Raw genomic sequence first — 24,554 nt, forward strand, 5'->3', positions numbered from 1 at the left:
CAGTGTGCCTCTCCACAGCAAAGGCAGGATTGAGGTGCTCACCCCGAGGTCTCCAGACAGGAACACAGCTGCTGTCAGTTGGTTGTCTTTGTTTCTGAAGACAACCCAGTTACACTGTGTAGCAGTCCAGATTTGTCGTTCACGACTCCGCTGCATATGGATACAACAGTGAGTGGGTTTCAAAGGCCGTACATGTAATAAGCGCCGTGAGTTCAAATGTCCTTTAGCCAAGCATCTGAAAAAGGCTCCAACAGACACAGGGGTGTAACAATGGCGCCACCTGCCTCTGGATGGCGGACAACAAAACCGTTGGAGCTGCTCGTGCTTGCTGGACAAACAGACGATCCTCTCTACTGGTGATCTGTCGGGGGGTCCTGAGCCCGGTTGCCTTGTGTGCCCCCATCCACTGGTCCCAACACTTCCTAAAAGTCTGGTCAGACACTCCTCTCTACTGGTGGTCTGTCGGAGGGTCCTGAGTCCGGTTGCCTTGTGTGCCCTCACACATCCACTGGGTCCCAACACCTCCTAACAGTCTGGTCAGACGCTCCACTACTGATGGTCTGTAGGGGGCATCCTGAGCCCGGTCACCTTCTGTGCCCCCATCCACTGGTCCCAACACCCCCAACAGTCTGGTCAGAACGGCCCAGGTGACCGGAAACTCATCGTTCGACTATCCAGCTTCTCCCCTCCCAATAATGCGCCCCTCTCAGACTCTGGCTACGGGGTCTCTGCTCTGTGTTGTAGAGACCTCTAGTGGTTAACAAGCTCCACACAAGTGGAAAAAGCATTTTTATAGGCCAATGGTGGAACCAATTTTAGGGCCTCCGGTGACAAGACCGTTCATCTAATCACCACAACTCTCATCATCCACATATCTGCCTGAGATGGAACTGCAGGACGAATTTTGCAATAAAACAGCAACTTCTTCTATGGGCCTTCTAAGAGTGTATAATACTACTGCCTGACTATACCCGTGACGTACTACAGGAAAAAACAGTTGTATAAGAATAGAAGAATCAAGAAACCCAACCGAAGGCTAAAACACAAGTCAGTAATATGGTGCCCTAATACTTCTATGTGGCCATACTGTACCCCTGTATACAGACTGTTGTCCCATGGAAGCCAACAGAAATAAAAGCCCAGTGTAACATGCTCCAGCAAATACTGTATTATGGAGGGATCAGGAAGCAGTGCTTCTTGGGTAGATAGTATGGAGGCAGTATATGACAGGACTGCCTGTAACACAATAGTTTTAGCCCTAGGATTCCTGGTGACCACGAGGCCCACGGGTGATTACAGGAATGGTTTCGTCTAAAAGAGAACGACCTTAAAACAACTTTAAAACTCTTCTGGGTAATGACACTTGCAGACCTGACATTTCCTTTCCCGTCAGGAGAGAATGATACATTAAACATGCAGATGTGCCCTCTTTTCTTCTGCCTTTGCCGGTGATCTTCAAGAAGCTTCATTACAATTTTAAAAGACTGACCAAAGTGGGTCATCTGGCACATCATCTGAGCGTTCAGTTGTCTCCTCCCCAAGGTCCGCTTTTAGAAGTTACTGGTCTTTGACAGTGTGGAGCCTAGGCACTAATTAACAAAGGACGTGCTTCAGGTTGGCTGGTTGAAGTTTAGATTCAACACAAAGACAATGGATGCGTGAAACGTTTCATCTATAGAAGACCGAGGCGCCGATGTCGGGCGTAAAGACGAGGAAGCACAAAATGCAAACAGACGTATTCTGCTTTGATTTTTTTATGGATTCAAAAAACAGTTTGAAACTCGGTGAAATGTAAATCTGCTCTTAATTATCGGCGTGTGATCACTGCACAACATGCTAAAGGAGTCGTGTGAAATGTGAAGACGCTCTCCAGATGCATTAAGTTCTAAAAGTTTGCATAATGAGGAAAGGTAAGAGAAGGAAGGGCATGACGGCAGCCGAACTGCTGCTGCGGAACGCTAGTTGCTAGGGGTAAATTGCCTAGCAACTGCAACCTTCTAAATGGGCTTTTTGGGCAGCACATTCCTAGCAACCAGACTGTCACAGATTACTCTTTGCCATCTTGTTAATTAGATTTTGTAAAAATCAATGTGCTCCGTACTGATCCCTACGGAGTATCTATGCCCAAGACGTAAATTGTTCACATACTACCGTAGTAAATTGAAAATAAGAGCTACACATATGCTCACCTTAGCTTGGAATGAACCTTATTAGGGGGTCCAATTTCTCTTGATACAAAAACGATGTATTCTCAGGCCATCCAGTAAAAAAAACTGTTTCCTTTTGTTAATAGTAACATAGTTCGTAAGGCCGAATGAAGACAATGTCCATGTAGTCCAGCCTGTTTATCCTCCTGTGTTGTTGATCCAGAGGAAGGCAAAAAACCCCAAGAACAGAAGCCAATTAGCCCTTTTGGGGAAAAAATTCCTTCCCGACTCCCTAATGGCAGTCAGAGTAATCCCTGGATCAACCCCTAATAGTTCCTACCTGCCTGTATACCCAGATTAACAATTGACCTAAGACTTGTATCCTATAATGTCCTTCCTCTCCAGAAAGACATCTAGTCCCCTTTTAAACTCCTCTATGGATTTTGCCATCACTACGTCCTCAGGCAGAGAGTTCCACAGTCTCACTGCTCTTACAGTAAAGAACCCCCTTCTATGTTGGTGATGAAACCTGCTTTCCTCTAGACGTAGCAGATGCCCTCTTGTTACTGTCGCAGTCCTGGGTATAAACAGATCCTGGGAGAGATCCTTGTATCGTCCCCTCATGTATTTATACATAGTTATTTGATCACCCCTTAGTCTTTTTTCTAGAGTAAATAGTCCCAATTTTGATGCCTCTCTGGGTATTCCAGTCCCGTCATTCCATGTATTAGTTTAGTTGCTCTTCTTTGAACCCCCTCCAGTACTGTAACATCTTTTCTGAGCACCGGTGACCAGAACTGTACGCAGTATTCCATGTGAAGCCTGACAAGTGCCTTATATAGTGGGAGGATAATGTTCTCATCCCTCGCCCCTATACCTCTTTTAATGCACCCCAAGACTTTATTTGCCTTTGCAGCAGCTGACTGGCATTGGTTACTCCAGTTTAGTCTACAATCCACTAGTACCCCCAGATCCTTTTCCATATCACTTTTCCCTAGCAGTACCCCATTTAGTGTATATTGGTGACATCTGTTTCTCCTGCCCATGTGCATAACCTTACATTTATCCACATTGAACTTCATTTGCCATTTTTCTGACCAAGCCCCCAGCTTATCCAGGTCTGTTTGTAGCCGCACATTGTCCTCCGTTGCATTAATTATATTGTATAATTTTGTGTCGTCTGCAAATATTGATATTTTGCTGTGCAGCCCCTCTATCAGGTCATTGATAAATATATTGAACAGAATGGGGCCTAATACTGAACCCTGTGGCACCCCACTAGCGATGGTGGCCCAATCACAGTACGAACCATTTATTACCACCCTCTGCTTTCTATCTCTGAGCCAATTCTTTACCCAATTACACACGTTTTCGCTCAGTCCGAGCTGCCTCATTTTGTATATTAGCCTATTATGCGGCACAGTGTCAAATGCTTTAGAGAAGTCCAGATATACGAGATCAATAGATTCTCCCAGGTCCAGCCTAGAGCTTACTTCATCATAGAAACTGATCAGATTTGTCTGACATGAGCGACCCTTCATGAATCCATGCTGGTGAGGAGTTATTCCCTTGTTCTCCTTGAGGTACTCATTGATAGCATCTCTCAGAATTCCCGTTACTAAAGTGGAGCTTACTGGCCTGTAATCACCAGGCTCACTTTTGGTCCCCTTTTTATAAATTGGAACCACGTTGGCAATGCGCCAATCCAATGGTACAACACCGGTCTTGATAGTGTCTAGAAATATTAGATATAGCGGCCTAGCTATCTCATCACTTAGTTCCCTTAGTATCCTTGGGTGTATTCCATCTGGGCCTGGCGATTTATCGATTTTAAGCTTCTTAAATCGGTCCCGCGCTTCCTCTTGCGTTAATGGAAACTTATGGGTGACAGTTTGTACTTCTCAAAGGAATCCAACAGACATATATGAGTTTTTTCTTCTATCTCTCCTCACACATCTCAGGATATGTCAAGGTAAGGGCCAAGTTAAGGAAGGACACATCCGGAGAGCTAAATAAGAAAAAACAAAATTCGAACTGATGCCCAAGATACGGAATAGATAAAGACAAAATAATAAGTAAAGCTGACCAATATGGTTCCCATCGGTGTGAATACACCCTCAGTAAGAGAAACATAATTACTACATTTCAGCTCTACAGATGTCAGCAAAGTTTAGGAGATCTCTGGCACCAGGACTGCATCCAAATTACAGGATGGAACCCACCGGTGTTGTGACACTTTCTTGGGAGATCCCAATGGTTGTCTTTCAAAATAAAAGAAATCATGTCCAAAACTAACTCCCTTTGTTTATGTGGCATCAATGGATTCATAATGAGTAATTCTGAAATGGCCTTCACACCAAAGAGGTAACATCAAGGTTGACCCACCACGTATCAGTATCCCATCAAGGGTGACCCACCACGTATCAGTATCCCATCAAGGGTGACCCACCACGTATCGGTATCCCATCAAGGGTGACTCACGACATATCAGTATCCCAAGAGAATTCTTTTAGCAGGGAAATCAGATGGCTAGAATTCTGTAAATAAGATGATAAATAAGATCTTATTTTTAGCATTCTGGCCATCTGATTTCCCTCTAAAGGAATTATCATTCAATACTCATTTGTGGCTGAAGGGATACTGATATGTGGTGGGTCACCCTTGATGGGATACTGATATGTAGTGGTCCACTAGATCAGATACTGATATGTGGTGGGTCACCCTTGATGGGATACTGATATGTGGTGGGTCACCCTTGATGGGATACTGATATGTAGTGGTCCACTAGATCAGATACTGATATGTGGTGGGTCACCCTTGATGGGATACTGATATGTGGTGGGTCACCCTTGATGGGATACTGATATGTAGTGGTCCACTAGATCAGATACTGATATGTGGTGGGTCACCCTTGATGGGATACTGATATGTGGTGGGTCACCCTTGATGGGATACTGATATGTAGTGGTCCACTAGATCAGATACTGATATGTGGTGGGTCACCCTTGATGGGATACTGATATGTAGTGGTCCACTAGATCAAATACTGATATGTGGTGGGTCACCCTTGATGGGATACTGATATGTAGTGCTCCACTAGATCAGATACTGATATGTGGTGGGTCACCCTTTATGGGATACTGATATGTAGTGGTCCACTAGATCAGATACTGATATGTGGTGGGTCACCCTTGATGGGATATACTGATATGTAGTGGTCCACTAGATCAGATACTGATATGTGGTGGGTCACCCTTGATGGGATACTGATATGTAGTGGTCCACTAGATCAAATACTGATATGTGGTGGGTCACCCTTGATGGGATACTGATATGTAGTGGTCCACTAGATCAGATACTGATATGTGGTGGGTCACCCTTGATGGGATACTGATATGTAGTGGTCCACTAGATCAAATACTGATATGTGGTGGGTCACCCTTGATGGGATACTGATATGTAGTGCTCCACTAGATCAGATACTGATATGTGGTGGGTCACCCTTGATGGGATACTGATATGTAGTGCTCCACTAGATCAGATACTGATATGTGGTGGGTCACCCTTGATGTTGCTACTTTGTACAGTAATAAATCCAAAGGATTGGAGAAACATAGTCTATATGTGCTACAATGAGTGAGAAATTAGCTCATTAACCCCTTAAGGATGCGTTCTTTTTTATTTTCTGTTTCTCCTTCCCACTTTCAAAAAAATCATAGCTCTCTTACAATTGACGTAGCCGTCTGAAGTCTTGTTTTTTTGCGAGAAGCGTAGTATTTTTCCATTGTACTATGTAATATACCATATAATCTAATGAAAAACTTTAAAACATTTCTAAATGGAGTGAAATGGGGAAAAAATGTCACCATTGTTAGGGACGTATTGTTTTTACAGCATACACATTGCATCAAAAATGGCATGACAAGTTTACTCTGTGGGTCAGTACAATTACAACGATACTACATTTATCTAGATTTTTTTTATGTATTACTTTAAAAAAAACAAAATATCTTTGAAGAATTTTTTTTTTCTGTCACCAACCTCTGACAGCCATAAGTTTATCTTTCCATCTATAGGGCTGCGTGGGAGCTCTTTTTTGCAGAAAGACCTGTGGATTGTCTTGGTACTATTTTGGCGTAATATGTGGCTTTTTGATCGCTTTTTATTACATTTTTTCAGTTAGACAGAATGACCAAAAAAGCTAATTTCTGGTGCTGTTTTTTTTTTACTGCTGGCATTCACTCTGCAGGATAAAGTTCCTTTATTTTCATAGATCGGACTTTTGCAGAAGCAACAGTACCAAATATGTTTGGGGGGGGGGTTGATTTTTTTTATTATGCATGTGGGTAAAGGGTTGTTTGTTTGTTTTTTACTTTTACTATGCTTTATTTTTTATAATAAAAATTTTATTTTACACTTATTTTACTTTTATAAGTGCCCACAGGGGACATGAACTTTCGATCATTTGATTGCTTATACCATATACTGCAATACTTCAGTATTGCAATATATACAATTTCTGCAAGCTTCTTATTAGGCAGAAATTAAGCAGAAAATTAGGCAGAAATACATGGCAGCCCTAGGGACCTTCAGAAGGCCCTGGGCTGCCATGACAGCTAAACAGCACCTTGCAATCTCATCATGATGGGGGCATTCAGGATCCCCAAACTGTGATTGTAACATTTAAATGCTGCTGTCAAAATTGATTGTGACATTAAAAAGGTTAACAGCTGTGATCAGCACCAGCACTGATTACAGCTGTTGTTGGCAGGCATCGGCTGTCAGAGAGCTGATACCCGCCGTGTATGGAGCAGGATCGGTTTATGATCCTGTTCCATACAAACTCTAATGCAATAGGGAATACATATATTCCCAAAAGCATCAAGGGCTTAATGAACTAATAACAGTGTAGTCAGGAAATAAGGATTGGCGGTTGTAGGGAAGCATTATGTTGTGAGAGCACAAAGAGGGCATTATTGTGGGGGCATAAAGGGGGAATTCTTACTGTGTCGGGGGCACTTAGAGAAGTGTTATGGGTAGCAGCAGGATGGAGAGTTTGTGTGCACAGACAAGTCATCGCTCGGAGAAATCTTCATGGCGATCTGGACAGGATAGAGAAGAAAACGGAAAAGCAGAAATCTACAACTAGAAGAGACATCACTTTATTAGTAGCCCCCGGATACAGAACTAAGTCTGTATATTCACAAGTTGCAGCCTAGCCACTCCTGCCCCGCTCTCCAGCCAATGCCTGGCAGCTTCTCTGTGAACAGTAATAAGCAGAGAGCTGTCAATCATTGGCTGGGGGGTGGGGTGGGCGGAGCTAGCCTGCAGCTCAAGAATAAGCTATATTTACATAAAATCCCCAAACCCCTTGTAACATCTCATTCCTTAGCCCTTTATGTGGACATGGGGTGATCTGATTGTAATTCCAGACAATTTATAACAATCTGACAGATTTCCCAAGCAGAAATAAAAAACTATTTAAAATCCGTCGTCTGGTAAACACATTAATAAAGTGCATCGTCTCCCGCATCGGCACACAATCATTTATCATTAAAATATCCGTTGTGCTTAAGACCCAGAAACCTCCGTCTCCTCACATTCATCTGAATATCAGCACTTCATTTATCTTGAAGTAAGACCGCTCTTTTGGGTGTTTGAGCTGAATATATAAAGTTGAATTCTCCAGATATTGTTTCCATGGTGATTTATAATCAGATGTGATGTAATTCTGGTTGAGGAAGAGAAAAAATTAGAATCCTTTTGCTGCAGAAGGCAACATTGTACCGGCTACTAAGGAAGAAAGTGTCCTTAAAGGGACCTTGTCCCCAGGAGCGCCAACTTTCAGGCTGCTTCACACACAGCATTTTTGGGAATATCGATGTACTTTTTGAGGGTTTTTTGTAGCCTTTTTTATTTTTAAATGTTGCAGATTAAAATTAATATTGAAGAATAAAATATGTAAGTGGCTTTTTTTTATGTCTTTTGTTTTTTCTTCACTCTTTTTTTCCAAACGTAGCATGCTATTAGTATGTGGTTTTTTTCATGCATTTTTCCATAGGTTTCTCTATAGGACCGGAAGAACACATGTATAAAAATATGTGAACACAAGGAATACCACACAAAAGACACTTGTAGAAAACACATGAAAACGATATATTTTTGTACAAGCCAAAAAAAAGCCACTGAAAAAAAAAAAGTGTGAAGAAAACCTTAGAAAAGAGTAACAATTCTAATTGGAGTTGAAATGGCACCATTTGAGGGTGGGAGGGCAGTGGTGACGCGGCTCCACAATACAGATATTGTACCCTTCATCTCTACTGGCAGGGTGCACTAGGTCGCTATTGTAGCGCCTGTGCTATCTACATAGCCCGACAGTCAGTAGACTACAAAAGGCAAGTGATTGTTCGGCACTTTAAACAGTTGTGACATGCTGAACGCTCGTGTGGTGAAGAAAACATCTGTAAGTTCCTACAAGGTTTGACCTCTATGGTAAATCCTGTTCGCCTGTATAGCGACAGCGCTCCAAGGTCTGGGCTGACCTAAATTTATCTCTGGTTTTCCAGGTTTTCACATTGATGGGACCCCCACCAACTAGACCAGCTCTTGCCTGTACTACTGTGTGTGGTACTGTAGTTGAGTCCACAATTATTTACTTGAATGGGCCTGTATGGTAGTACCCAACACAGCCATACATACCTGGATGGCACTGTCTCTCTGTGGCTTTGTCCTGCTCTTTTCTACTGTTCTATCCAAAGCATAAAGGCCCTTTTACACGCAACAACTATCGTTCAAAATTCGTTCAAACGTCTGAAAATGAGCGATAATTGTTACATGTAAACGCGGGCATCGTGCACTTTTTGTTTGAATGATGGGTTTCAGTCCGCACAAAATCCATCGTTCAGCCACTGATAGACTGAGCAAATATTCATTCCATTGAAATGCATTTCGCTCATCTTTCAAAAGACTGCAGGATACACAATGCACTCCTTGTGTTTTGCTTTGCATATGTAATAAGTACACTGTGTACTTTGCCAGGAGGAGAACAATGGAATCTGCCTGCAGATGTTTGCTCAGCTGGGTGTGTGTTTAACATATGTGCAGCTGCATCTGAGCAAGCAACTCATGGAGGAAAAAGATGATGGTTAAAGTTCCTTTTACATACAAATGAAGAAGATTTAATCCATTAAACACTTTATGCAAATACATTGCTAAATCCCTCAATCTTTCGGCCATTTGAAAGATTATCTTTGCGTGTAAAAGGACTTTAAGGCATATTTGCACGCAAAATATTTGTGCACATAATGTGTAATGAATAGAACCCATTGATTCTAATGGGGTTGTTCACATGTGGGGATTTTACCTGCGCATTTCCGTCACGTTAAAAAAAAAAACAAAGCAGTACGCTCTATCTTCCTGCACATTTGCACACCGAAAGACCTCATATATGTCAATGGGGATGTGTAAATGCATGTGTAATATGCTAGGAGAGTCGTTAAACACTGCATAAACACTCAGACTAATTAGCCATTTCAATTGCTGGGAGCATCGGTGGGTTTTCTTTTGACGTCACAGTCCATAGAGCACTGTATATTTATGGTCCCCGGACAATCGCAGCATTTCTGCAGTCAGCTGGCTGTCACTAGCATCTCCTCCAGCTGCCTGTCATCACAACCTGATTGGTTCAAGCTCTGTTAATGGCATCTGGACTACCAGCACAGCAGTGTCCAGCTCTGCTTAAAACTAACTTTCTCTGGACTAGGCCGTGTCATTGGGACCTGAACCTTTATGGTCAAGGTGTCGGCACCCAAACCAGCTGTTGACAGATGTTAATATATATATATGTGTGTGTGTGTGTGTGTGTAAATATTGAGAGCAGCATAAAGCAGTAACAGACACACTAATTTCAGTGATCTGTCACTTCTGGGGTGAGGTGTTTGTGGGTTTTTAAGAATTTACAGGTTTTCCCTGCAGCTCGCCATTTCTGCCACGTGTGAGCGTATCCTTGGGTATCCTTGGATTCCAATGCATCAGATCACATGGCTGTATTTCCGCGGCGTAGAAGAGCCCGTGCACTTTCACATTGAGCCGAAAAGATAGACCTGCAACTATCTTTTCGTCCGGAATAAGTCGGCCGCTGCACGGGCTCCTATGGGAGCAAATGACAGTGGCCGGAGGTGGGAGGGAGTTTAGCAGCATGACTGCTTACCTCCCTCCCTCTTCTTTCCTCTTCTGTCCTCCCTTTCAGCTGTTTGCAATGGGAGAGGGTCGAGCTAAGCCCCGTCCCCTGCCATTGCTGGCTGCGGACAAGGAACAGGGAGTGGGCAGTTCTTAGTTCCGCTACTGTCCTGCACACTGCCATTGCAAACAGTTGGAGGAAAGGAGACAGGAGGTGAGCCAGTGAGGGGGGAGGGAAGGGGAGGCAACAGCATTGCGGCCTCGGCGTATATGCATCGGGGCCAGTGCCGTCTGAGCGGGCGCACAAATGTTAGATTTGTGCGCCTGTGCATACGTTTTTACGGCATTGGCGGCGCACGTAAAACCGCCTACTGCCATGTGAAAGAGGCCTTAGGGGGGTTTCACACCCAGATTTTTGTGGAAGTTTTTCAATGCAATTTTTCAAGGCAGATGTGGATCCAGAAGAAATGGTAAATATAAAAGGACCAGCCTTTACTTCTCCTTCCTTCTGGTCCCACTTTTGGTCTTTGGCTCAAAAAAACCTGCCACAAAGACCTGGCTTTTTGAGAAACCTCCTTTAGTCTGCAGCATTCCAAAACATGAAATTTTGCTCTAAGAATTAGGCCCAAAACGTCCCTGTTCGGAAAAGAGTTAATTCACCCGACACAATGTAAGCATAGCTACGGTGTAAAGTATAGTGTAGTAACATAGTATGTTAGGCTGAATGAAGACAATGTCCATCTAGTTCAGCCTGTTTCACCCCCTCCTGTTGGTCCAGAGGAAGGCAAAAACAAAACCCATTGAGGCAGAAGCCAATTTAGCCCATTTGGGGGGGGGGAAATTCCTTCCTGACTCCATACTGACAGTCAAACTAATCTGCCTGCCTGATGTTGTTTGTGTTCTATTTCCTCTTGTAGACCAGCATCATCACTGACGCAAGACTCAAGGACTTGACTCCAGCAATGCCGGTCATCTTCATCAAGGCAATCCCCGTGGATAAACAAGATACCCGTAACGTCTACGCCTGTCCCGTGTATAAGACCCGACAGAGAGGACCAACGTATGTGTGGACATTCAACCTCAAGACTAAGGAGAACCCCTCGAAATGGGTCCTGGCCGGGGTGGCGCTACTCTTACAGATTTAAAGTGCCTTCTGATACTGGTTCTTCATTCATGGGGGAATCAGCATTGTTCTGTTTTCAGACACTTTTATGCTTTCAGTTGCACTAAGCAGACACTCTGCACCTTGTGAAGAACAAGCAGGAGGTCCAGTATTACGCTGTGGATCCTCAGAGGAAGTTATTTTGTAAATCTGTTCTAATAAACTATTTCCTTCCCTTTACATCAGTGTCTCATGTATAAACCACGGATGTCAGAGCGACAAACGGGAGTCAGTGTTCCTCCTTCACTGTGATGTCTCCTTGTGGTGCAGACCCTTCCACACCAGACTACAATCACCTACAGTAAGCCCATAGCAGATCAACAAACCTACCAGGGCAGATTTAGCTATCTTTTTTGGCCTAAGTACATTGGTGTGCATGCAGGTCAGCCATGAGGTATAAGGAAAATCTGTAACATGCTTAGTGTGTTGCATCCAATCTAATGATCTAAAATATAATGCCACATAGCACCATGTTTCGTAACTTATTAACGCATGCACAGTTGATACACCCCAATATTTGTCAACCAAAGAAGCAGTCAATTAAGTTGCATTTGACGACAACATTTTTCATGGTTTCATAGTGTAACTCAAGGGACATGGCCCATATAACCAAATGTTATTCACAAACTTAGCCAACAATGTCCTACAAAGTAGGGAGCCCCATGTAGAGTAGGGCTAGATAGAAGTAGTAGTAGGGATAATGTAGCAAGGAAATGATGCGCGTCTGGGATGGTAAAATGCTATTAACTTTGGGGCCAGCAGCGCCAGGAGGTCTTTCGGCAGGGAAAGGTACGCCCTTTGTTAAACTGGCAGGAGGCATGAAAGATAGCTGGAACAGTGAGGAAAATAAATCTAGCTATTTGTATAGTGCCAACCTATCCCGCAGCGCTTTCAAGTCATTTATTTATAACCCCCCCCTGCCTTCCCAAGCTGGGTACTCATTTTACTGATGTTAGAGTAATAATATATACATTTCTTACATCAGCCTAGGCAAACACACATATATATAGATCTACTTTCATAGGAAATCGATAGCAGTCAAATCGTTAACATTCTCAATATTATACACTGGTATGTGCAAGCAGAATGTTGGTCTACATTCCTCCACAGCTTTCCCTAGGGAAACCTGTCTGGGAGGGAACACTGGGACCTCGTAGACTGATAAGGAAAAGATATGTGGATAATGAACACAAAATGTGGTTTGTTCTCATCTAGTTAGAGGTGACGTGTTTATTAGCAGCATACACCTGGGGCGTTAACATATGTTAATCATAGAGTCATTACATAGGTTAGGTAGGCATTCATTTCCTGGATTACAACCAAAGAGCTACCCACCCAACCACTTTTTTTTTTCATTGTGTGACTGGTTTTATTTTGTAGGTCTGGATGTTGGCACTGCACACTTGGTAAAAGTGGTTCCATAATAGACCACAATGTGTTTACCACGAACTCCACGGCAGGGTGAACTCATATGTAGGGCGATATTAGTTACATGGCAGCTCCCCTATACTCTCATTACTTGTAGAACAATGGCACATGCCACAAATTAGTTTTGCCATGTAATAGAGGTGTTTATTGTTAGAGTTTCAAGCCTCTAGGGTTAGTACCTGCGCAGCGGGTAACACTTCTCAGAGTCTTACATGGAGGGCTTCTTCACACAGCCATTTTTGTGCATCTGAGTGCGCTAAACACAGAGAATAGAGCCTATTGGTTTCAATGTGTTCCTTCCCATAAGCACTTTTAATAAGATAGGTCCTGCTCTATTTTTCCGCCTTGTACGCAGGTCTATGGTAGGTGCGAAATTAGGCAAGAGGAAGGGTATCACACTGCGCAAGAACGCAGGGGGGAAAAAAGCAGCTGGACCCTATTAGGCTTTACATAGCCCTTAAATTCCACAAAAAGGGTATGTCGTGCCCCTCGTGAACTGGTCCTGAGCGCGCACAGATTACAGTAATATAAGCAAACATGCTGATTACCTTGCTCTTCAAATATCGTTCATGCACAAATTTGCGCTAACGCTCGTGTATCTCTGCCCTGAGTCTTACATTGATTTTAACCCCTTCCCCCAACACACACATAATTTTTTGAAGCAGCAACAGCTCCACAAAGTCTAAAATGTTTTGCTAACTTCATTTAATCAAGAATTTCTATCCCATGGGTTCAAGCCTCTTTCTTGGACATGAACCATTATTACTTTGACATGATATGCCATGTATGCCGGGAAGTCCGGCTCGGCACCTCTTGGCTCTTGTAGGCTCTGTGTACTCATCCGGGATCAGGAATACTCTGCAGATTCTCTCTAATTGCTCCGCGCTCTTATTTCCCAAGTAGCTGTTACAGCAAGATTCTGTCTTGTAAGGAATAATCCAGATAAATGTGGTTCTTGCCGTTGATTACTTAAGCGTGGTCAGACACATGATTCTACCACACCGCTCTCCTGACTAGAAGCAAAAGGACAGCAGAAAGACGTCAAACTTTTCTACGACAAGTTTCCAGGGTTTGTATTGCTTTGTATTCCTATTACTAGTCTTGGCATTTGCTGGTTGTTGACGGGATGTCTTATAACTGAGTCCTCCTCATAAAGAAGACCATACTATTCTTACTGCCAAAACACATAAAAGGAGGTGAGCAGTAATTCTGCTGGTCTTTAGAAAAACCATGTTTGCTGGCCTATCCAAATACGGTAGATAGAACAACATTCCTTCAAATCAATGTACAGCCTTTTAACAAGTCTGCAAAACAATGGTTGGGAATAGGAAACCAAGCCAGACTCCATACACAGACAGCTGTTTCGGGGTGTTTGCTGGTGAGAGGCCTGTGACTCCCCTCCTAGCCTAACCAAGGACTCTCTAACTGTTGCAAAGCGACAACTCCTAGCATGTCCAGAATGCTTCAGACTTCAGATAAATGGTGAGGCTCCAGTCGTTTAGCACCTTCAACTATGATGGACGTCAAGGAAGGCCTGACACACGTTTCCTTTTGTTGAGCCTCTTTCCATATTCTATATAGACGCTGTTGCCCACTGTGCCCTGTGCTTCCCCTGCCGGAGACATATGACACAATTTGTGCCCTATGACGTACAGATCCCAAATCTTTCACGTAGAATATGCCCAGTAGGGTATGCCTCTCTGTGTATCTGCGTCTACTTTATATGTGTGTGTACATGTGTATGTTGCTTTATATGTAGATGTGAGTGTATATGTATGATAGTGCCCTTCTTCACAGAATGATGATAGTTTAGATTCTCCAGGATAGTTGGGAAGTATGATTATGATCATTATACATGAAAATCGACTACCAAATCACTGAGAATACGTGTTGTACAGGTTATTACTGATTTTCCTGATGTGAAGCGCTTAGAACTCACATTTAATGACTCTCGGATACAGAAATGTGATATCAATGGAAACAGAAACTCAAAAAGGTATATTTAGCAAAACTGTCTGACAGTTATTGTCCTTGTTGCCCATAGCAACCAATCACAGCGATGTTACCCCTACTGATTGCAGTTGTTACCGGCCCTGAAAACAGCCAACAAAGCGCGTCGACATTCTTTCCGCAAGAGTCTGCAGACTGTAATAGAAAGCGATGGTTTTATGGAGTGTTTAGTGTTTGGTGATGGAGCCGCCTTCCAGCTTTCGGGCAACAAATGTAATGTCAGAATCTGAAGGGGGGGAACCCACCCCACCCCACCCATCATCTTGGAGTATATGTGCGACTTCCCCGCGGTCAATGTGTTTTGCGCTATAATCTGTAGGAAGTGTACGGACCCTTCTTCCATGAAGCCATGAATTTTGTACCTGGGCGCTTCAGATATGGCTTCTGCCACGGCCGGAACAGGAAATCCCAGGTTTCATCTTGCAACAGTACAGGCGCCCACCATTATCACAATGAAGTCAGAAGTGAGCGGTGGCTACCACACAGATGGATCAGCCGTGCAGGTGGTGACGATGGTGAACTTCTTCCTTGGCCTCCACGTTCCCCGGACCTTACACCTTGTGATGTTTTCCTCTGGGGGAGTGTTAGAGTCTACATGCCCCCTCACCACTAACCATGATCTGTGGCATCCCAGAAGCCATTGCATCAGTCAGTCGTGATCCGCTACTACATGTATGGCAGGAATGTGACTACGGGCTCCATGTGTGTTGAGTTACAAGGGGGACCACATTGTTCACCTCTGAGGGGGAAAATACTTTTGATGTTGTGTCTGTTTCCATCGATATTAAATTTATGTATCCGAGTGTCATCAAATGGAGTTATGGGGGTTTTCACACGGCCGAGAAAACTGTGCGATATTTGTGCGTTACAAGACGCACAAATATGAACCCCATTCTTTTAAATGGGGTCATACACATGAGCAAATTTTTCCCACATCGCATTACACCACAATGTGATCATGACACGTCCTATATTTGGGCATGCCCTCGCACCTCCCATTGTTTTCAATGGAGCTGGCGGCAGCATCACACCTCATTCTGGATGACATGGCGCGATATTTCCCATTGAAAACAATAGGGGGCACTCCACGATCCTCTGGTGTGGCTGGCAGCCACGGTGAAGGATCGCTACTTCCCCAAAGTGATATGAGGCAGTTTCAATATAAAAATTCCTCGGATCCGCGGGGAAATCGTGCGTTGGCAAGCGTGATATCGCACTCACCGTGTGAAATTAGCCTTAAGGAGGGAGTCATCTGTTCTACTATATCACCCCTTGTATATAGTACTAGCCAAAGTTCCCCCATACAGTATATAGCACCAGCCAGAGTTCGCACTTATATACAAGCTGCCGAAGCTCCCGCTAAGCTTTATTACAGAAGCAAGAAGTTAATTAAAGAGTAACTCCACAGTAACTTTGTCTCTCAGTGATCTTCCATTATACCTTTATTCCTGTTAGTTACTGAATACTGAATAGAACAAACATCAAATATTCAACTTTCTTATAAAAACAGAAACCGTACTGGAGCATCCATATGGCGCAGCTGCTATAAACAGTTGCTTACACACTCTTCTCTACGCCTGTGTCAAAATACTGCGTATACATGCTGTGAAGAGCGTTCTGCTTACTGAAAAAGTTTCCAAGTTACGGAATTTACTTCGTGACCGAACATAAACTCCACACAATACTAGCAGCTTGCAAACCGTTCTACAATCAGGCCCTTCACACTATGTGATTTTATCGTGGATTTGGGCGCAGATCCCGCACCGCTCACACCGGTGGTGAAATCTGATGTACTTTGCCATTCAGCTGAATGCTATAGAAATCCGTGTCGTAGTTCATACAGCATAGATTTCTCCATGGACGGATTTTGAATTCTATGTTGTGCAAACAAAAAATTGACCTGTTTCCACATCAGGCGGCACACTGATTGGCCCATTGATTGGGCAAAAAGACAGATGCAGATTAACATGAAAATACATGGGAGAATTCCAGGGCTCAGCCTTGGAGTGCCAGATCCATGTCAAAAACCTCCAAAGGAGGATTGGGAGTTAATCTCACTCCATACAGGACGGGTGCTGGCAGCTGACACCCACCTCCAAATGCCCCAATTGGTTTTTGGGGGTCCCAGGTTCGGTTGTCTTGGCAGCCTGGGGCCTTCTGAAGGCTCCCAGCGCTGTCATGACTCATTGCCTATCAAGACATGCTTCTGTCATGTCTTGATATATTGCAGAATGTGGTATTATGCAATACTATGGTATTACATTATACTGTATGAGCAATCAAATCAATAGCAAGTTCAAGTCCTCTATGGGGACCAAAAAAAATGTAAAAATTAATTTAAAAAAAGTTTAATTATTTGAAAAAAAAAATAAAAGGTAACGCAAGTAAAAAAAAAACCCTTTCCCTAAATTTATAATAAATAATTAAATTTAAAAAAAAACAAAAACAGATTTAGTCTCGCTGCATCCGTTAAAGTTCGGCCTATCAAAGTAACACATTATTTATCCCCCACAGCGAACACTGTCAGAAAAAATAATACTCAATGCAAGAATTGTTGATTTTTCTTCAAGAATAAATTAAATAAAAAATGATCAGTCGTGTATTCCAAAATGGTACTAATAAAACTACAGGACATCCCACAAAAAAATGAGCCCTCACACAACTATATTGCTGGGAAAATTAAAAGTTATGGTGGTCAGAGGATGGTGGCAAAAAGTTCAGAAGAAAAGTAGAGGAGCAAGAGACACCGATCACAAACTAACATGTTTTTACACGAATGCACAGAGCATGGGCAACAAGCAAGGAGAATTGGAGCTCCTAACACAGGAAGAGAAATATGATGTTATAGGCATCACGGAAACTTAGTGGGATGATACACATAATTGGAACACAAGGCCTGAAGGAGTTCTGTAGAAACTGTTTGGGTAAGAATACAAGGCGAGAACAACAGAAAGGACACTGTTGTAGACATTTACTATGGGCCGCCTGAACAAGCAGGAGATATGGATGAACTCTTTCTACATCAGATGGCCAAGCTCTCGAAAAAGACATAGTGATTATGGGAGATTTTAACTATCCAGACATTTGTTGGGAATCCCTCAGGCAAAAGTAATTGGTCCAACAACGGCTCGCGCCGATCTCAATGAGAGCAGTTCGAAGTGCGGCCACTACACAGAGGTCAAAGCAGAGACGACCGCTGCTTTGTCTCCAACCCCTGTGTAATAGCGGCACTGTTAGCGGGCACACAGTCAGCTGATCGGTCAGAGTCCCAAGCTATGGACCCCAGCCTATCTGAGGATAGGTCAGCAATAGTATTCTTCCTGGAAAACCCCTTTAAGAACACAGCCCTTTTTTTATCATTTTCAGTTTTTCCTCCCCACTTTTCAAAAATCATAACTCTTTTATTTATCCATCAACATAGCTGTCTGGTGGCTTGTGCTTTGAGGGACGAGTTCTATTTTCCAAGGGTACTTGTCACGTCACTGCCAGGACACTTACACTACTGTGGGTTCTATCTGGAATAGTTAGGGCTAATTTCTTCTCTCTTGGCTAGTTGAGCTTAATTAGTCCTGTAGCTGTAGCTGAGGTAGTGGCTGGTGATTGACAGTTCTGTCAGCCAATTAGTTTCTTCCCACTCCCTATATAACCTAGCTCTTCCTTGCTGGGAGTTGCTGGTTATTTTCAGTGTTCCCTGGGCAGTCAGCTTGCTCAGTTCTCCTGTGTCCAGGTTTGTTCTCTGTTTGTCGGGTATTCTGCTGTTCCTGTCTTTTAGTTATTGTCAGCCTCTGTTTGTCCCTTGGTTGTCAGTGCTCTGGTTCCCCTCATACTACTGACCTATCCTCATGAAAGACCTGGGGTTGTCTCTTTCGGGACGGGTGCGCCACTGTGAGGTGGGTTCAGTCTAAGGGATTCGGAGTGCCCTGCTCTATTCATTTCCTCTCACTTCAATTCGTCCAGTGTCTAGCCACCAGTATTCCAAGCTTACATGTCAGTTCTGGCTGCCCTCGTACCAAGGGACCTCAGGTTTCCGTTGGCAGTCCAGGACGAGTGTAATAGTACTACTTAATCTATCACATAATTTACTGAAAAACTTTTTAAAACATTCTAAATGCAGTCAAAAGTGCAAATCTGCCATCTTTGGGGGAAATCTTGTTTCTGCGGTCTACATACTGAAGCAAAAATGACATGATAACTGTATTCTATGGGTCAGTAAAATTACGACGATAATGAATTTATATGTATATTTTTTGCTTCGAAAATAAAATTCTGACCACCTTCTGACTTTTACGGACACGATTTTACTATAATTATTTTTTAATTATAAATATGGCAAAAGGTTTTTTGTTTTTTAAACTTTTATTACCTTTCTATTTTTTTAAGAATTAATAAAACTTTTTTGTACACTTTTTTTGAATACAAGGCATTGTTTCTTATTTTGGCCCAAATACTTAAACTCACAAGACCACAACAAAAGTCCTCGTTGTCTTGTGGGTCCCTACTCTCACAAGACAACTTAAACCAAGGGAGTCCTGCCTGCAAGCGGAGCAATCGTCCCAATAGGAATGGCCCCATGCTGGAACCTTGGAGCCTAGCTCGCTGTAGATGGTAAATGGCATACAAGTGAAACAGGATCAATGTGTACCAACAGACGAGGGAATCCCACCCAGAACCTCATGCATGCAGCAACACCAAGCAAAACATGCAAGACTCCAAACACCTGACTTCTGGGAGGGAATGAGGAAAAATATAAATGACCAGCGCCCTCTAGCAAAAGGGGCTGGCATTTCTGTGCAGCATACCAGTGGTGATTGACTGACACACCCAACCAGCTCATTTATCCCACACCTGTGGAAGTTTGCTCCTGGAAACCCACAGAACTACATGACTCTACCATCACTGGACAGGGCACACCTCTGCACCCCTCAGTCCAGGTTTCCTGTTGAGAGATAGGACATCCTGGGATGTTATGTCAGGGATCTCACCTTTGGGTTGCGGTTTCTCCATAGCGGTTAAAATTCTTTACCCATTTTATTCAAAACAGCTGATTTTTTTAGCAGATGCCTCTGTTGACCTGGCTAGATTAGCAGCAAGGGGAGCAGTGCTGGCAAATCCAGCAACAAAGGTTCTCTGGGTAAAATCCTGAAAAGGAGATATATCCTCCAAAGGAAGATTATTCTGTGCATCCGTGTATTTTTATTTGGGCCCCTGCTGGAGGATTTACTAGAAAAGTCCTCTCATCACAAAAAAATCCCTTCACTCTAGGATTTGTTTTTCTTGCAACCTGTTATGTGTTGTGTGTTTATAGGTGTGAACAGTGTCATGTTTAGTGTCTGTGCAGGTGGCAGGACATCAGGTGTGAACAGGCATGTTCAGTGTATATGTGTGTGAACAGTGATGTTTTTGTGGATCTGTGCAAATGGCCAGACATTAACTATTAGCAGTCCTGTGTTGCATGCTAGCCCTAGTGTGTTGGTGTGAACTTCGTCCTGTTCTGCTGTGGATCATTTACCATCTCTGGGCGAGTTAGGTCCTTAGGTTCCAGTGCAGGGCTGTCCTTGGTGGGACGATCACCCTGCTTGCAGGCTGGTGTCCTGGGGGTAGTTGTCTCTTTAGAGTAGGGACACGTGAGACAACAAGGACCCTTGAAGTGGGCTTACTGGCTTAAGTGACTTGGCTAATCCATGAACTACTACCTCGTATTTATGATAGCTATTCCATCTGGTTATACATGCGGGTATGCAAGGTGAGTGCTTTGGCTGTTTGTCAGTACTTCTCTTATGTCTGTCCATGAGTCCATTATGCAGTTCACTGTCCCTTTGGTGTTCCATATGTGCAGTTGTGCAGTATTTCCAGTTTCAAAACTAACGTGTCCGCACTGTGGTGAGGTGCGCCCAGTGGACATAACACCACCAAAGTGACCATAAAGGAAAAGAGCAGCAATGACAGCAGGGAAAGGTAGGAGGTCGCCTGTTGTTTTTTTTAACACAAATTGTAAGAGATTGATGAAAACTTCAAATTTTTAAAATGGAGTTCCTTAGAGCTGTGACCTCTTAAAGATAATAACTAGAGTTAAGTGAACATACTCTGCCGAGCTTGATGCTCGTTCGAGCATTAGCATACTTGATGGTGCTCGTTATTCGAACGAGCATCAAGCCATGTTCGACCCCGCCCCAGTTTTTGGCTCCTCCCCGCTGTGACGTGCCTGTTTTGGCCCCTCCCCGCCGCAACGCAGCGCGCGTCATTGGCAAATTTTTTAGCTGGCTGGCGAGAGAGAGAGAACCTAGGGAGAAAAAAAAAGCTCGGCACCCTACGTCCCACATACAAAAATGCTCGAGTCTCCTATTGTAGTCAATGGGGTTCATTACTCGAGTAGAGCTCTCGAATTTTACGAAAAGCTCGACTCAAATAACGCGGACTCGAGCATTTGGGTGCTCGCTCATCTCTAATAATAACCACAGACACCAGCCTTGGGTTTGGGGGGCACACAGATTTTGCAGACCTTCAAGGTCAGGATTTACGAAGAGAGAAACATAACCTCCAATTACAAAAAGTTGCTAGCAGTTTTCCAAGCTCTACAAAGTTTTCTTGCCCAGATCTCAGGTCAACATGTCAGAGTTTGCTCAGACAGTATAACTGCAGTATCCTACAGGCACAACGAACCAAGTTCTTTTCCCCAATGAGTCTGGCGAGTCAAATATTCTCTGTAGAATCAAATATGTTATCTCTGACACCAGTAAACTTCAAGAGATCAGACAAGGTGCTAGCAAATTCCCTAAGCAGAACTCCCGAGCCCAATCAGGATGGACCCTAAATTAGGAAGCATTCAACATGAGAGTGAAAAAAATGAGGTCCTCCTTCCATAGACTTATTTGCCACCAGACTGAAAGAGTCTACTCCTTGAACCCCAGAGGTTGTCCCATGGCAGTAGATGCTCAAGTACAGTCCTGGACCAGGAAAAGAGGGTACACCTCTCCACCGCTGTGCTTCATACCCAAAATTGTAATGAAAGTGAGGAAAGGCAAAGCCTTGTTAAAGGAAGTTTGTCGCCTATTTTTCGTGCTATAAAATGAATGATCTTTGCAATGTGTAATGTTGCGTAGAATCCATAGATAACGTTTTTTCTGTTCTGAGTGACTCCGTCCAGATATTAGCCTTTATCCATGCCAGAAATTAGCTTTGCATTGTCCAATGGACAGTCTACTGCTCCCTAGTGTTTGAAAACTGCCCCTTTCCATCCTTAGTGATGTTGCCAGCTCTGCCTGCTTAGAGACCACCACACTTGTGCCGCACTGACGACGGTGCATGGACTGTTTCTTGGAACAAATATGTAGGGTGGTCACATGCAGTTCTCTTCACACTTATGAATCGTTATAAATCAAGGCTCCATCATGATTTGAATTTATCATTTGGCCTGAAAGTTTTGCAGACTGTTGTCCCTCCCTAATTAAATTGTACTTCTCCAGGGGTGCTATCATGGGAGAAGGAGTAAAAGAGTCATTACTCTTATTGGTAATCCAGTTTTCACGATTCCATAACAGCACTCTGGATAATTTCCCTCTTCCCCCAATTTTTTTTTCAACATGCCACGACCCCTCTTCCTAAAATACAACAGAAAAAATCTAAATATGTTTTGTGTATAGGAGATTGTCTCCTTTTTGATCTAACTATCTCTAGACTCCTGTCACGGACTGAGGGGTGGACAGGTGTGTCCCACTTTTATCTTCCTAGGTTTCCTGTCCGGCGTTGGGAGGTCCTCTCCAGGGCGGCTGTCATGGGATTGTGAAAACCGGATTACGGGTAAGAGTAATCTCTCTTTTTTTGCACCAAGAGACAGTTTAGGTGTATCCACAAGGGGTACAAGCATTCAACGACATGAAGCTGAGGAAACACAGTGTGTGGTTTGTGTAGCTGAAGCCTTGTGGTCAGAGTGTACCAGAATGCATATAGTAGTCTTCAGTGAGGGAGCTAATCATGTATGTAGCGCATGCGACTGACGGTGCAGCAGAGAACCAGAGAGGAGTCTGAGGTAGGAGCTGGACCCTGCCAGTGTTCATTGCAGAAGTGGTAGTGACCCTTTGGACTCTGATGATCATTTGTGGTCCACTTCCAGCTTCTTGAAGTGCTTGTTGCATTGTTTGGATTTGCCATGGAGTAAGAGCTCCATCCTGCCAGTGGCTTTTGACCACTTATTGTGTTGAAGGTAGGAGGAAACCTTGTAATCCCTGCCTACAAGTATGAGTAAAGACTGAGCCAGTGCCAAGCCCCTTGGAGCTCTGTGAGTTCAATAGAGACCGTGTAACCATTTAGCTTTGTGCCCACTTGAGACTGTGATTGCCATGCTGTTTATTATTAGAGCACATTGTGGTCAGTCAGTAAGAAAGTACAAGGACAGAGTACAGTTGAGCGAAGACACACACGGACATTTGTCCAAGGCTGATTTTTATTAAAGCAGAGCTTAACTTGAATCCTACATGCCCTGAGTTCATTTTGGGGGCCTAGGCCAATAAGAAGTGAGTCTATCAGCATAGAGTCCCATCTGAAGTGGAAACCTTGCAGCAGATGTGTTGTGAATGTACTTGTGAGTTGGAATAACTTCTGATGGATGGTACGCCTCACTATTGTCACGGTAAGTCATTCGCAAACTATGTCTGTCGCACAAGTATGATAAAATGGTGGGGTTGATGGTGAGGATTCCTGGGGCTGATCTCTGCTCCATAGTGAGTAGATAGTAGTGTGCAGTGCATGCCTCAAATAAGGGCTAATGCCCACGGACGGATTATCGCTGTGGAATTCGTGGTCAGAAACCCACCGCAAATTCCGCAGCAATCTCTGTCCATAGACATGCTGTGGCAAATCATTATCCCATGCCCGCAAGCGGAAATCAACTGTGCTTTTCTGCTCACGTGGGGAGAATCCCGGCATGTTCTATTCTATGCTGAAGATCGCGCTGACAGCTTCCATTGCAGTCAGTGTCCCGTTATACTTCCGCTGTGAACACAGAATCCGCATCACCGCCCAGCACCAGTGCATCATGCACTGCACTGTGCATGCGTGCCGACTCACTGGGCGAGACACTCACAGTGGAACCAGAGAGGTAAGTATAGGGTCTCTGGGGGGCGCTGGGTCTGATTCCGCTGCGATATTTCGCAGGTGGAATCTAACCCAGCTGTTAGCATGAGCCCTAAATCCAAAGGGACTGCAAACAGTTAAAACTCACGCTTACTTGTTCCAAAGTTTGACAGAACAACCTCCAGATGATGAAGGGACAAAACTTGATAAATAGCGATTTCAATCCTGATAGTGGTGGCTGAGACTTATATTAAGTCTTTATAGACTGTTGTGTTGCTACTAACAATCACCATCTGTGATTCTGTAGCCCCAAGTTCTGTGTCACAGTAGTGTAACCATCAAGTGCATGCCCTCTGTGAGAGACTGTAGTGGCCCAGTACATGCTTTACTGGCCCCCTCCATAATGTCATACATGTAATGTCTTGTGTTGATGCACTGCACAAAACTGTCTTGTCATTCTGTTATGTGTATTGCATAGCTGCAGCATGTGATGGGTTAATGTCTGCAAGGTGTGAGCTGTCTGTCTGCAAAAGTAACAATTCTGTCCTGTCCTGTGGTAT

At 43.7% G+C, this 24,554-nt stretch overlaps 1 protein-coding gene across 1 annotated transcript in view; it reads left to right on the plus strand.

Annotated features, from left to right (window-relative positions):
* The window catches only part of DNAH9 (dynein axonemal heavy chain 9), a 313,610-nt gene extending 301,943 nt beyond the window's left edge, over positions 1 to 11,667 (plus strand). Inside the window, exon 68 of the mRNA XM_066587296.1 lies at positions 11,243 to 11,667. Within this exon, the coding sequence (XP_066443393.1) occupies positions 11,243 to 11,470 (228 nt within the window). The 3' untranslated portion in view covers positions 11,471 to 11,667. The remainder of the gene's footprint in view (positions 1 to 11,242) is intronic.
* Positions 11,668 to 24,554: the final 12,887 nt, after the last annotated feature.

The sequence above is a fragment of the Eleutherodactylus coqui genome, chromosome 13, assembly GCF_035609145.1.
Source record: "Eleutherodactylus coqui strain aEleCoq1 chromosome 13, aEleCoq1.hap1, whole genome shotgun sequence".
In the NCBI taxonomy this organism is placed as follows: Eukaryota; Metazoa; Chordata; class Amphibia; order Anura; family Eleutherodactylidae; genus Eleutherodactylus; species Eleutherodactylus coqui.